Source organism: Ictidomys tridecemlineatus, chromosome 4 (assembly GCF_052094955.1).
Source record: "Ictidomys tridecemlineatus isolate mIctTri1 chromosome 4, mIctTri1.hap1, whole genome shotgun sequence".
Lineage (NCBI taxonomy): Eukaryota > Metazoa > Chordata > Mammalia > Rodentia > Sciuridae > Ictidomys > Ictidomys tridecemlineatus.
This window is the reverse complement of record NC_135480.1, coordinates 149,035,400-149,049,794: the sequence shown is the minus strand read 5'-3', so window position 1 is coordinate 149,049,794 and position 14,395 is coordinate 149,035,400. Positions and strand designations below refer to the sequence as shown.

At 34.2% G+C, this 14,395-nt stretch overlaps 1 protein-coding gene across 4 annotated transcripts in view; it reads left to right on the top strand.

Annotated features, from left to right (window-relative positions):
• Ermp1 (endoplasmic reticulum metallopeptidase 1) overlaps window positions 1-14,395 on the top strand; it is a 73,628-nt gene that overhangs the window by 26,453 nt on the left and 32,780 nt on the right. For 3 of the 4 annotated variants that reach the window (XR_013438115.1, XR_002484251.3, XM_005327961.5), the window contains exons 11-13: window positions 2,529-2,681; window positions 4,884-5,086; window positions 5,631-5,746. Coding sequence is in view for 2 of the 4 variants with exons in the window: in XM_005327961.5 (XP_005328018.2) it covers window positions 2,529-2,681; window positions 4,884-5,086; window positions 5,631-5,746 (472 nt within the window). In the remaining 2 variants the exon portion in view is untranslated. Of the gene's footprint in view, window positions 1-2,528; window positions 2,682-4,883; window positions 5,087-5,630; window positions 5,747-6,005; window positions 7,080-14,395 lie in introns of those variants that run through there. The other variant, XM_078047615.1, reaches the window with a different exon arrangement.

Sequence of the window (14,395 nt, the reverse complement as noted above, 5' to 3'; positions counted from 1 at the left end):
GAGTGCCCCTGGGTTCAATTCCTAATACCACCACCACCACCACCCTGCTGATCATTGATGCCACGGGATATCATTCTCTTCATTTTCTTGTGTATGTGCAGCAATATTACTAATAGTCACTTTTTTTTTCCTTCTGGTAGTGGGGATTGAACCCAGGAGTGCTTTACCACTGAATCATGCCCCCAGTCCTTTTTATATTTTATTTTTATTTTGAGACAGGGCCTTGCTAAGTTGCAGAAGTTGACCTCAAACTTTTCCTCTCAAGTTGCCTGGGATCATGTTGTTTGATACCATGCCCTACTGTTTGTTTTTTTCCATAATGGCTTATTAATAGAGAAATTATTCTTGAGTAATGGAGATAACTTACTTACTTCAGATAACTTTTCCTTCAGTCCTTGGGGATTTATTAAATATATTTTGGAAAGCATTTAATTCCTGTCAAGTGATCAGTTAACAGGTTTCCTTAGGTTACACTTTGCTGTTCCACTATAGTTATATTGATTGGGTGAGAGTTGAAATGGGACTATCTCTAGGAATGGGATCAGAAGGAGTCTTAGAAACAGCTCAGTCATTGGCACACACTGGATGTTTCAGAGTTCTTCTCATGCTCCTTTTTAGTTTATTTTGTAAACATTTAAGAACCTAAAGTGACATAGGATATGCAATGTTTAAGATAGAACTATTAAGTTGATTAACCATGAAATCCAAACACATTGTTAATTTATGTATTTCCTCCTGTTCTTCTTTGTTTGGTGATTGCCATTCCATTTATTGTCATGACCAAACCTCTTCTAGAAGATGGGGAATAGTCACAAGATGAACCTTGTGATTTGTGCAAGAGGGAACTTGAATGTGGAAATGATAGCTTAAGTAAGGTTTTAGGGCAACTTTGGTAGTAGCTGACCTGAGAATGCAGAAAACACAGTATTATATAACAGGGAGGGTTTCCATGGCTAAACTTACCAGCCTTCCAATAGAGGGGAAACTCATTACTTGGCAGTATGTTTGAAACTTTCTAAGGAACTGCATTTTACATATTGTGACTCGGTGGTATAAGAGCAAACAGAGTTACAAATTGTGTTTAGCTAGCTTACTGCTTTAAATCCAGGGTGCTTTGTCTTATTTCTGTACTCACAGTATATAAACATAATTCCCTTCACCTAGGAATGGAGCTATTTTGTTGGAAATTACCTTGAATGGGATATTGGAATACTTCAGAGATGAAAATTCTTTAACTCTGCCTAGTATATTATGAATATTTGTTTAATTTTCTTGATTTTTAAAATATATATATATTTTTTCTTTAAATGATAGGAGATCAAATCCAGATCTTCATGCATGCTGGGCAAGTACTGTAATACCACTAGCCCCAAATACTTGAATTATATTAATCACAAAGTTACCCCTCTCTTCAACCCGTAACCCCCAGTACTGGGCATGGAACCCAAGGGGTATTCTATCAAGCTATATCCTGAGCCCTTTTGTTTTAATTTTGAATTTTGAGACAGGGTCTAAGTTACGAGGCTGGCTTCAAACTTATGCTCCTCCTGCCTCATCCTCTTGAGTCACTGGGATTATAGGCATGCTCCACCTTGCCTGGCCTTACATTTTCATTTTCATCTCAACAAAAATATTTTTGCATTCATGTTTTTCTCTACTTACTAAACCTGGAGGTGGGCAATTAGATGAAAAGGGCAAAAGTGGCAGCTGTTTCTCCAAGTGACTTTCAGACCACCTCAAACTGTTGAGGGAACTGGGACCTATCTGAGTCTTTGTTTTCTGTAGTTTTTAATTCAGCGACTTGATTATAATAAAAAAAAAGCTGTATTTTATGGATGCCAACCTTGAGGCTGAGCCATTCCCTTTTATTGCCCAAGTTTAGATTTGTTTTGTTTGTGTTGAAATACACAAAGGGACAGACTTACTTTGTAATGCATTTTTTTTTCCCCCTCAAATGCAGGTCCACAGGCAAAGCCCTGAAGGTACATCTAAATACTAGTTTAGTTTATTTACTCTTTGCTACATTGCAAAAGGATTATGGGTGGAATTTGAGTTTTATTGAAACATAACTACTTAAGCTTAAAAAGCTTGTCTTTGGTACTTTAGTGAAAACCTGTGATACCATAACGTTTTGGTGCAGTTCAGTGGTGTCTGCAGTGCAGTGTGAACTATTAAAAGCAATTAATAGAATCAGAAGTAATATAAGGTTTGGCTTGGTGAGTGTCAGATCTACATTCTCTTTGCTTAATCGAGCATAGGAACACTGCTTAATCTTTTTCCCATTGCTTTCTGGTTACCTGTCAAAAGGTACCATCTTGGCTAGTTGGAAGCATCTGTCATTTTCTAGGTACTGACTTGTGATGGAATTTTCAATTCCCTAGAATTAGTGCTTTATTTTATTGTGTGTTGGAATATGTTATCACAGGCTGATAAATTTTCTGTATTGTCTTAGATAATACCTGTTACAAAATACAGTTAAAAAACCTTGTCAGTGATATGAATTTTTAATTTTTCTATTTTTGTTTCAGATTAACTTCATTTACCTTGCCAGAAGCACAAAAAAATCTATGCTAACTTTAACTTTGGTGTGTACAGTTACATTCCTCCTTGTTTGCAGTGGAACTTTTTTTCCGTACAGCTCCAATCCTGCTAATCCAAAGCCAAAAAGAGTTTTTCTTCAGGTAAGAGCAATTTTGCATGGGTGATGTGAGATTCAGGAGAGAAAATTCAGGTTGTATGTTTTGAGCTTCACTAGGGAACAGGAAACTCAGCTGACCTTTCTGCTGTTGACCTAATTAGTTGGTCTTGATGTTTTTGTGTATATGGCAGTGAGGAAAAGACTGACAATCAAGGGGCATTCTTATTAGCTAGATGTACTTCTCCCAAGAAGTGGAATTGTAAATGCTTGCCTGTTGTTTTTATTACTATCCAAATTGTAAAACTACTCAAAAACAGGCAAATATAGATCAGAATAATGAACATTTAGAAAAACAGATTGCAAAACTGTCTGCAGGCTTAGTAAAACTAAACTCTAAACTAGCAAAATAAAATAGATATTTATAATTTGCTAGTAAAATCGAGGTTAAATAACATTCAAAGTAATATGTAATGATGAAAATATAATAACTTAAGAGATTATTAAATTGAGATTTAGAATGTTCTTTAGATTTCAGGTTTTTTCTTTATACTTTTAGAGCCGGTAGTATAAAGATATAGCTTCATTTATGTGCTCTCTGCCTTAGGGGTTGTGGAGTAATCCAACAGAATGCCCAAGGATTCACAGCCTGGATAATTATTCAAGGACTAGAAAAATTAAAAATACTAGAAGTTAGAGAGGAGATTTTAAAAAGGGGTCAAATATTCTTTTTTAAAATAGTCCTGAAGGACACACTGATACATTTTATATGAGTTGTACAATTTGCACAACCTTTAGTGAAGAATAAATATTTTTTAGGAGGTTCATTGTGGTTTTCAGTGACATGCTTATTTTTATAATTATGTCAGTAGTATTTACTTAGAATAAACTAGATTTTTATTTTTAAAAAGTCCAGAGGGTTCTCTTTTCCCCTCTGCACCAGAAATTGGCAGACTTTTCCTGTGAGTGGCAAGTAATAAATTTCTTAGGCCTTGTCAGCTACACAGTCTCTGTAGCTCATCTGTTTCATAGAACAAAAGTAGCTGTAGACTATACCTAAGCTAGTGAGTTTGACTGTGTTTCAGTAGAACCTTATTTATAATTAGTAGGTAATTTGACCCATCAGCTGCAGTTTTCACCTTTTGCCCTATGCAACCCTTTTTCTTTCCTGTTTCATATTCTTCAGGCTGGTTACTGCTGTTAATAGAGCTATTCCAATTGGAGAGTGATGCCTTTTTATAGAATTTTATTAGGTACAAGCTTGTCATGTAGTGTTGAGCTACAATTCTTGTTTTTCTCTGCGCATGAATTAGCTTCATGTAATACACTGAAGGGGAAATGAGTGTGGATATATACGTGCTTAGGATGTATTTGTTTTAAATCCTTCTCTAAAAGGAGTTCTAGCTAATTCAAGTCTTTTAAATCTGAAATAGGCTAAAAAAATTTTTTTTTTTTTTTTTGGTACCCAGGAATGAACTCAGGGGCACTCCATCACTGAGCCACATCCCCAGATCTATTTTGTATTTTATTTAGAGAAATGGTCTCACTGAATTACTTAATTAGCGCCTCATCTTTGCTGAGGCTGGCTTTGAACTTGGGATCCTCCTGCCTCAGCCTCCCGAGCCTCTAGGATTATGGGTATTAGGCTTTTTCTTTTTTCTTTCTTTCTTTCTTTCTTTCTTTCTTTCTTTCTTTCTTTCTTTCTTTCTTTCTTTCCTTTTCTTTTCTTTCTTTCTTTTCTTTTCTTTCTTTCTTTCTTGACTGGATCTCTCTATATGGATCTCACGTCTGGGCTGAAGTGATCCTCCCTCCTCAGCCTCCTTAGTAGCTGGAACTATAGGCACACATACTGTGCCCAGCCAAAACATTTTTATGTAAAATTTAAATAGATAAATGTATTTGTAAGATACAATAAAAATCATGTAACTATCCATTATTCTGTTTAAAAAAAAATCATAGGGGCTGGGATTGTGGCTCAGCAGAGAGCACTCGCCTAGCATGGGTGGGACCTGGGTTCGATCCTCAGCACCACATAAAAATAAAGGCATTGTGTTAAAAAAAAAAATTGAGCTAAAAAAAAAAATCATAGCAGTAACTTAGTAACCCTGAGTGCCTTCCCCTTGTATTTTTGCTCTTTATCTACATACATTGCTTGGTATGGTCATATTTAACTATTCTTTATTAATTTGGGGTGGGAATGTGGGTGAACTAGTTGAAAGAATTTTCTCATAAGTCTTGTTCTTTTCAGCATATGACTAGAACATTTCATGACTTGGAAGGAAACATAGTTAAAAGAGACTCTGGAATATGGATTAATGGGTTTGATTATACTGGAATGTCTCACATAACACCTCATGTTCCTGAGATCAATGACACCATCCGGGCTCACTGTGAGGAGAATGCGCCCCTTTGTGGGTTCCCGTGGTATCTTCCAGTACACTTTTTGATCAGGTTGGTTCATTACTTTCCTGTTTAAGTAGGGGTTAGTTTGCTCTCAAGTTCTGTCAGTACCCTGTTACTTAAACTTTTATCCTTAACCCACAAGTCAAATGCTGATTATACTGTTTTTCTATTAGTGTAAAATTCCTGTTCTTTAGTGGGATTAAGCACTCAGAAAAGTACTTTTGTTTTTTCAAATTTAAAAAGTCTATAGAATTGTGAGTAGTTAGAAAGGGTGACCGTCCTAGTTATTAAAATAGATAGCAGTTAAGCATCAATCTTAGATTTTATTTCTAGTTTTTATGATTTGGAAGTAAAGGATTAGATGAGAAGAAATAGGATGCGACATGGACTCACGATCAGCTAGGTAACTCCTCTCTTCTTAAATTTGGGAAAGTTTTATTATACAATAACCTGGGTTTCAGAGGAGTTGGTGTTATATTATTCAGTTTTTTTCATATCTAAGGATGTGTTCATGTATTATGAATACTTCATGAATTATAGAAGCTGTCAACTAGTAAGATATGCCAAACATTGAAGCTACCTTTCCAAATAGGAAAAACTGGTATCTTCCTGCCCCCGAAGTTTCTCCAAGAAATCCTGCTTATTTCAGACTTATATCCAAAGAACAGACACCTTGGGATTCTGTAAGGTTAACATTTGAAGCAATGGGTAAGTCAGATAACAAGTTTTTTTTCTTCTGCCCTTATTTCTTAAAATTTTAAATAAGTTGCATATATATTTTCCCCTAAAACCCAGTGGTGCTGTACCACTGAGCTACACCCCAGCCCTTGAGATGAATTTTGTTGACCTGTTTATTACCTAGAAATATGTTATTTCCAAATAATTCAAGATTTTCCAGTTGTTTTTCTTTTTTTTTTTTTTTAAAGAGAGAGAGAGAGAGATTTTTTTTTTAATATTTATTTTTTAGTTCTTGGCAGATACAACATCTTTGTTTGTATGTGGTGCTGAGGATCAAACCCGGGCCGCACGCATGCCAGGCGAGCACGCTACCACTTGAGCCATATCCCCAGCCCTCTAGTTGTTTTTCTGATATTGATTTCTAGTTTAATCTCATTGTGATCTGAGAGCATACTTTGCATAATTTCTGTTCTGAATTTGCTGGGGTGTACTGTACAGTGAGGTGTACTGTACAGTCTTTTATGGAATGCTCCATGTGTGCTTAGAAAGAAATGTATGCTACTGCTATTGGGTGAAGATTCTATGAATGTCACTTAGATCTGTGTGATTGCTGATATTGTTCAGTTCAACTATATCCTTATTAATTTTGAGTTTTTGTCCCACCTATTTTGGTGCTTTGTTGTTAGATACATATACATTAAAGATTATGTCATCTTATAGAACTGACCCTTTATTATTATGTAATGCCCATTTATACCTGATAATTTTCCATGCTCTGAAGTCTGCATTGTCTATAATTAATATAGCTCTCTAGTGTTTTTTGATTAGTAATAGTATTGCATATTTTTGCTACTCATTTACTTTTAATATATTTGTCTTCATATTTTAAGTATGTTTCTTGTTTGGTCTTGTTTTTTGATCCAGTCAGAAAATCTATTAATTGGTACATTTAGACTATTGATATTCAAATGATTATTGATATTTGGATTAGAATATACCATATTTGTTACTGTTTTATATCTATTGCCCTTGTTTTTTGTTTCTATTTATGCCTTCCATTTCTTTAAAATTTTTTTGTTGCAAATAGTTTTAATTGAGCATTTTATATGATTTCATTTTCTTTACTTTTTTAGCAATCAGTAATACTTCTTTTTAAACTTTTTTTTTGGTGGTTGCCTTAGTGTTTGCTATGTATGTTTACAGCTAATCCAAGCCCACTTTCAAATAACACTCTATATATCATGTGTAGTATGAGTATTTTATAATAATGAAAGAATCCTAATTTTTCCTGTTTCCCCTATATTTTGCCATTCAAATGTAATCATGTAAGCATACATAATAAAATATATTGTTGCCACTGTTATCTTGAGCAAACTATTATCTGTTAGATCAGTTAAAATAAGAAAAATGAGAAAATTTTTATCTTCACTTGTTTCCTCTCCAGTGCTCTTCCTTTCTTCATTTAACTCCAAGTTACTCCTATATTATACAAGTTTTAATTGAGGATTTTGTATTTTCTGTTTTTATTTACTCTCTTAGAATATCAATTATCTCCATTTTAATTAATGGTTGCTTTAGAGCTTGTAATAAGTCCACCTTCAAATAACACTGGACTGTTTGGCTAGTACCGATGCTTTATAACATAGCATTCTTGATTCCTCTCTCCCTGGGATTTTATGTACTTGATCTCTGAAGCAACTGGTAGGTCATATGACACTTTTTCTTTGACCCATCACTTAAACTTTACAATAAGTTGCATGTGGTTTTCCTCATCAAATTTATTACAATAACTAGCAATTTAGGAGCTTATGGTGTCTCTAAAAGAAAATGAAGTTGGTTATGACTTTTAGGGAACTCTACTGAAGAACTTTGTAGTGTCAGATATTGGTTCATTGTTAGATCCATAATAGCACTTGAACTGGCATAGGTAGATATAATGACTTTATTTACCTTTCTTAGTACATTTTCTTTCCATCTCCATGTTTAAAACTAGTAATTAGAATTATATATAAAAAATAGAGCTCATATATAATGGAATAATTTGGCATGAACATACTTTATATACAGAGTTATGAAAAATTGTGCTGTGAATGGATAATTATAAATGTAATGCACTCCACTATTGTCATGTATGTAAGAAATAATTAAAAAACAAAAACAAAAACTGGTAGTTAACTCTTCTACCTTCTCTGTTGATGTTTTGGCCTATAAGTTTTCTTGCTCTAGGATATCCTTTATGGTGCTGCCAGTTTATCCTTTCAAAAATAAATTTGATAATGTTGCTTCTTTATGTAAAAAACTTGAAGTTCCATGCTTGCTGAATAGGTTCAAACTCTCTGGCAGTCCTTATCTTTAGGAGTCTAGCCACTGTGTATGTTTGAAGTTTTTTTTTTTTTTTTTTTAAGCACTCCACTGAGACTTTCTTGGTAGTACCTTCCATCCCAATTCTACCCTTCTCTGCTTTGTAAAATACGAAGACTTCTCTGGTCTTCCTCTCCATCAAAGTGAGCAAGTGCCATCCTTCCACTTTTTCTTTCCTTTGTACAGCTCTGTGGCAGCACTAATTATTTAGTTCATGCTTTTGTTTCCATTAGAATTCAAGGGAGGCAGATGTGGATGGTTTCTCTATTCTTGGCATTCAGTACTTTTAAAGAGTACTCCAGATACATTGAATTATTTAGTTTGGCAGTTTTATTCTCTTAAGTAAGCAGCCTGCTTGAACATTTTCCTCTTAGTAGGGAGACACATGCTTGAGAAAGAAGAGAAATATATGACATAGGAAATTTGTCTCATCTTCAGTAGCTGACAGAGTTTGCATGATTACTAGCTATTTTTTTAAGAATAAGCAAACGATAAAAAAAAAAAAAAAGAATAATCAAATGATGGGCTGGGGTTGTGGCTCAGTGGTAGAGTGCTTGCCTATCACGTGTAAGGCACTGGGTTCAATCCTCACCACCAAATAATACATAAGTAAATAAAATAAAGGAACTGTGTCCAACTAAAACTAAAAAATAAATATTAAAAAAACAAGAATAAGCAAATGAGGATTGTTTGTTTCCCTTTCTAGTGACTTGTCTTTGGGAAGTGTGATAGTTAACTTTATGTGTCAGTTTGGGCTAGGCCACCCTGAGATTTATTTAGACAAAGCTGTTCTAGGTATTTCTGTAAAATAAATATTTGTGATGAGATTAATATGTAGATCAGTGGACTTTGAGTCAAGCAGATTGACTGACTTTTAGGACCTCATCCAGTCAGTGAAATCCTTAAGGAAATCACTACCAGGGAATTCTGCCAGCAGACTGTCCTTGCACTCATACTGTAGGTTTTTTTTCCCAGGTTTTGAGCCTCATGGCCTACCCTGCAAATTTTGGACTTGCCTGCCTCCACAATCATGTCAGCAAAATTTAAAAAATAAATACTCACCATACATTCAGTTGGTTCTGTTTTTCTAGGATCACTTGTATAGTTGTTTACCTTCTTTTAAGTTTTGCAGTGCTGGTGATTGATCCCAGGGCCTCATTTATGCTACTCAAGCACTCTACCACTGGACTACATCCCTTTAAAAATTTTTTTTTCTAATTTGTTATATATGATAGCAGAATGCATTTCAATTAATAGTACATATGTAGAGCACAATTTTCCATGTCTCTGGTTGTACACAAAGTAGTCACACCATTCATGTCTTCATACATGTACTTAGGGTAATGATGTCCATCTCATTCCACCATCTTTCCTACCCGCCTGCCCTCTCCTCTTTGCCCTATCTAAAGTTTCTCCATTCCTCCCATGCTCCCCACCATCTCCATTATGGATCAGCATCCTTATATCAGAGAAAACATTTGGAATTTGGTTTTTGGGATTGGCTTACTTCACTTAGCATAATATCCTCCAACTCCATCCATTTGCCTGCAAATGCCATGATTTTATTTTTAATGCTGAATAGTATTCCATTGTGTATATATACACCAGAGTTTTTTTATCCATTCATCTACTGAAGGGCATCTGGGTTGGTTCCACAATTTCTGCTCTGTACTTTCTTTATTGAGTACCACTCACATGGTAGAAAGTTGTCTAGTTATGTATAACTAAAAAGCACCAATTTAAAAAAAAGATGCCTAGAATATTCATGACTGAAAAGTATTTTCAAATATGACTTTCCCCTTCATTTGTTTGTATTTTTAAGACCTAATTTACATACAGTGAAATATGAAGATCTTATTTCATTTCATTAGTTTTGGTAAAAGCATATATTTGACTCATGAAACTTTCATTCCCATGAAGATACAGAAATTTCCATTGCCCAGAATGTTTCTTTTATGCATGTTTCCAGTCTCTCTGAACTTCACTAATGCATATTTTGATTTTTACATTCAGAGGTTATTTGGCTTGTTCTTGAACTTTAAATAAATGGAATCATCCAGTATGTAATTGTCTAGGTCATTAAGCAAAGGCTTTTGAGGTTCAGCTATGTTATTTGAGTATCAGTATTTTTTTCCTTTCTGTTGCTGAATGTAGTCATACAAAGATCTCATAGTTTATTATTCTCCTGTTGATAGACACTTGAATTAATTGATGTAAATAAGGCTATTATGAACATTCTTGTATAAAGCTTTTTTTTGCGGGGGGGGAGAATAGGTGTTCCATTTCTTTTGGACAAATATATATTAGAATTGCTGAGTTCATAAGGTAGACATGTTTAGTTTTTTAAGATTGTTCTACATTTCATTCCCAACTTGTAATATATGAAATTTCTAGTCTTCCCATGGTCTTTTTCATTTTATCATTTCTAGTGGGGGGTGTGTCTTGCATTTTTCAGATAATAGTGTAACACATGTTTTCAAGTACATTGGCCACTCACATATCTTGCTTTGTTTCTTTATGTCTTTTCCGATTTTTGTAAAATTATGTTGCTTATTGACTTGTAAGACTTTGTATTTTCTAGATAAAGTCCTTCATGAGATACACATTGTGAAGATTTTCTTACTCATTCTCTTAATTTTGTCTTTTGGTGTATAGAAATTTTAAATTTTTATGAAGCCTAATTTATCAGGATTTTCTGTGTTTTTTAAAAAAAAAATCTATGCCTACCCAGAAGTCATGAAAATAGACTGTTTCTCCTAGAAGCTATGGCTTTAGCTTTTATAGGCCTCTGACCCACTTTTAATTTTCATGTATGGTGTGAGGTGTAGATTCAAGGCTTTTTTCTGTATAGATATTCAGTTGTCCTAGCGCCATTTGTTGAACACACATTCCCCATTGAGTTCCTTTGGTGCTTTTGCCAACAATTATCTGTGTTTGCATGGATCTATTTGTGCACCATTTATCACACTTTTAATTATAGAAGCTTTATAAAGTTTAAATTTGTGATTTGAAGAGTTAAATTTGTAATCCCCCCCATTATTTTTCATGCTATTTATGTTTTCCCACATGAGCTTTAGTAATAATTTGTCTAACTCCTTATTGCTTATTGGTATTTTTTGAAGTACCATGATAAATTCATAAATTAACTTTAGGATAACTGTTATTGAATCATCCTGTCCATCGACTGGGAATGACTTGTCCTTTGTTCACATCTGTTTTTATATCTTTCAGGAATGTTTTAAAATTTTCCTCATCTAGATTTTATTGGTATTGTAACTGGGGACTGTCTCTATCATTACATCCTCTTATGTTGTTTTTTTGTAGGTACGAAGGCAGTTTATTTCTGTCAGTTTTATATCCTACTACCTATTTTTATGCTAGTTTTATCCTTAATACTCTCAGATTCTTCAGCTGTACCAGGGATTATTCAACTTTGTTCTCTAAAGGGCCACATAGTAAATATTTTAGGCTTTGCCATATATATCTGTCACAGATTTTTTTTTTTAATTCTTTGGTTAACTGTTTTTTTTTTTTTTTAAATCTTTATTTTTGTTTTTATTTTTGCATGTGGTGCCAAGGATTGAACCCAGTACCTCCTGCTTGCAAGGCAAGCACTCTACTGCTGAGCTATAACCCCAGCCCTGGTTAACTGCTTTTTAAAAATGTAAAAACCATTCTTAGCCTGAGGCCCATTAAAAAAATAGACCTCAGGTGGGATTTATTGACTACTGCATATCACCTGCAAGTATAGTTCTGTTTCTTCTATACCAGTTCTTATGCCCCTAGCTGATTGATACATTGGTTTCTACTGTCATGATTTCATGGAATTATGTTATTTTATTTGCTATATACCTGTTTCTATGATGTCTTCTTTGCTTATTAAAAACTTGGCATTTATAAAATTTTTTTGTTTTAAGCCCCTATTTGACCTTTTACTATCTGTTGGTTTTTAAATGGTGTATACTCTTACCAAATTTGCTTATTCCATTTTTCTCTTTGCCTCTTCAGTTTTCTTCTGATTTGTGTTACATGTAATATCTGTCTTGTCCAACTTCACTTTGAGTATGTTTTAGCAATGCATTCAGAAATATTCAAACACCCACTCTAAGTTCTTTTGTTGCAGTTTTTACAGTTCTTTCTTTGTTTGATGCATCTTCTTGCCTTCTCAACTAGGGGCTCTTGAGTGCTGTGTTTATGTTTATGTGTGTTTGTTTAAAACTGGTGATGTTATATATAGCATGATATTTGAAGGACAAGTGGTGGACATAAAAATTTTGCTCATATTTTAAAATATTGTTTTAAAAAATTCTTCTCATTGTTGCTTTGTATATTGTTTTTGCAGTTTGATGCCAGTCTAATTCTCTTAGCCCTATAAAGTATTTGATGCTTTTACTGAAGACCTTGAATTTTTGTTTGTTAATGAGTATTTAACCCAGGGGCACTTTACCACTGAGTCACACCCTCAATCCTTTCTTTTTTATTTTGAGACAGAATCTCAAAAGTTGTTGAGGCTGCTCTTGAACTTGCAATCTTGTCTCAAGTCTCTGGAGTTCCTGGGGGTTGCTTTGCTATTTTTTCTTTTTAGGTTTTTCATTCTAGGTTGATATTATAAGGTTACCAGTAAGACTTTGTAATGTGTAGATTCAGGTCTTTTACTTCTGGGAAGTTTCCTTGGATTACAGATTTGAATATTGACCATGTTCCATTGTTTTGTTTTTCTTCTTTAGTGAAATACATTGAATGTTGCTTCCTTTTGACCTACCTTCCATCTTTACCTCTCTTGACCCTTCTTTCTTTTCCTTTTTCTTTTCTTAGTACTTTGCTACCTTTCTTTAGATCTGGAGTCTCTTTTGCCTTGGGCATGTTATAATTTAGTCTACCTTTTCTTCCATTTCTTTTTCTAGACCTTAGAAAAGAAATGGAAGTTCTATCAATTCTTTTAATTTTTCCTTGTAGTATATGCACTTCTAAGGTTTAGAATTTCTGATTCGTGGTACTCTTTTCCCCATAGCTCCAAAATATTCTTGTTACCATATTTAGTTGAGAATGTTGGCTTAGTTTTCTTTTACTTAGTGTTGTTTTGAGGTGTGTTCTCATTTTGTTTTCTAATAGCTATATAGTCCTGTTTGTCCTTGTCTTCCTCACTTTTGTGGTTATTGGGTGTTTGTAAGACTCCTAGCCAATGGGTTGCTCATCTGTCAGTATAACAAAGTTTAGATTTTTTAAATAAATTTTTAAATTCATTTTGGTGTGGATAGGTTTTATGTCTTCCAGCTTCTATTTTGCTTTGGTCTTGCTGGACCATAAATCTGCCCTTTTTGTTTCTTTACACCTCCACCCTCCCACCCCTGGTTTCTTTTTCCTTTCTTTTCTTTTTTCTGCTTTATTTCTCCCTTAGAAGCTTCACTTTTGAAAACTGATAGGTCAAGAAATGTGTCCTTTAAGTAGCTTCCCCAACTTTGCTTTAACTGGACATGTGCTATTCTCAGATTTAGGGTGGACATGCTTGGTCTGCCTTTGTTTGCCACAAAACAGCAGGAACAAGGCAGGCATGAGCATGTGAATTTATTTATTTATTTATTCTTCTCAAATTTGAGTTAAAAAAAAACCACCCCCTCAGCCAAAGTTGAAAATAAAGTTAAATTTTGGCTGAGGGGGTGGTTTTTTTAAGTTTTATTTTTAGTTTGACAACCACTGTTGTTAGTTTCTTGGAAGTATCAAAACTTAATTGTTTCATTGTACTGCAAAAAGGGAAAAATTAGTGTCAACTATTTTAAAGTGTTAATATCAACTCTCTGAAATTACAACTCGATTCATAATTGTCTCAGTACTTTTATAATACTTTGAAGTCTTCCCAACTTCCCCATGCTTTTTCTTTTTTTATATGTATTTATTTTTTAGTTGTAATAAACGTTTAATTAATTAATTAATTTATTTTTATGTGGTGCTGAGGGTTGAATCCAGGGCTGCACACGTGCAAGGCGAGTGCTCTCCTCCTGAGGCACAACCCCAGCCCTCCCATGCTTTTTCTAATATAATCCTCTCAAAAAATTCTTAGATGAAGAGATTAAATTAATTCCTAATATCATATAGCACATGACAGTATCAATACTTAACATAGGCTTTCTTGTTTAGATTTTTTGCCCTTTCTGCTGTGCTTCATTGCTTAACCTTGTTGGATAATGCATCAAATGTCCAAACTGGTAGGCCTCCATTAGGTCTGTAGTGAATACATTTAAAGTGATACAAGGCACGCACCTTCATAGTATAGTTTGGGAGGTGGATTTATTGCCTTTTCTTGATGCTTTTTTAAAGATG